This window comes from Gregarina niphandrodes (assembly GCF_000223845.1).
Source record: "Gregarina niphandrodes unplaced genomic scaffold scaffold00850, whole genome shotgun sequence".
Lineage (NCBI taxonomy): Eukaryota > Apicomplexa > Conoidasida > Eugregarinorida > Gregarinidae > Gregarina > Gregarina niphandrodes.
Window position 1 is genome coordinate 1 of NW_011646122.1, and position 705 is coordinate 705.

The window sequence follows — 705 nt, forward strand, 5'->3', positions numbered from 1 at the left end:
ACTACTGCTACGACTGAGGGTACTACCGAGGGAACTTCGGCTTCCTCTACCCATAAGGTCCCGACTACTCATCCGACGCAGCCCAGGCCCCCAAGACCCAGTACTACCAGCACCATCGCCAGTACTGACGGCACGAGCGTTACTGCGCCTGAAACCACTTCCGGCGACAGTACCGCTACAGGTGTAACCATGACTGAGGGTACTACTGCTACGACTGAGGATACTACCACTACTAGTGTGACTACGACCGAGGGTACTACTGCTACGACTGAGGGTACTACCGCTAGTGGTGTGACCACGACCGAGGGAACTTCGGCTTCCACTACCTATAAGGTCCCGACTACCCATCCGACGCAGCCCAGACCCCCAAGACCCAGTACTACCAGCACCAACGCCAGTACCGACGGCACGAGCTTTACTGCGCCTGAAACCACTTCCGGCGACAGTACCGCCACAGGCGTGACCGCGGCTGAGAGTACTACTGCTACGACTGAGAGTACTACTGCTACGATTGAGGGTACTACTGCTACGACTGAGGGTACTACTGCTACGACTGAGGGTACTACTGCTACGACTGAGGGTACTACTGCTACGACTGAGGGTACTACCGCTACTGGTGTGACCACGACCGAGGGAACTTCGGCTTCCACTACCCATAAGGTCCCGACTACTCATCCGACGCAGCCCAGACCCCCAAGACCCAGT

At 57.2% G+C, this 705-nt stretch overlaps 1 protein-coding gene across 1 annotated transcript; it reads left to right on the plus strand.

Moving 5' to 3' along the window:
• Positions 1-189: 189 nt before the first annotated feature.
• Positions 190-659, plus strand: GNI_236200 (hypothetical protein; the record flags this gene model as incomplete). The annotated part of the gene is made up of 2 exons (XM_011136435.1): positions 190-559; positions 601-659. The coding sequence occupies 2 exons, from the start codon at positions 190-192 to the stop codon at positions 657-659; spliced, it is 429 nt and encodes a 142-aa protein (XP_011134737.1).
• Positions 660-705: the final 46 nt, after the last annotated feature.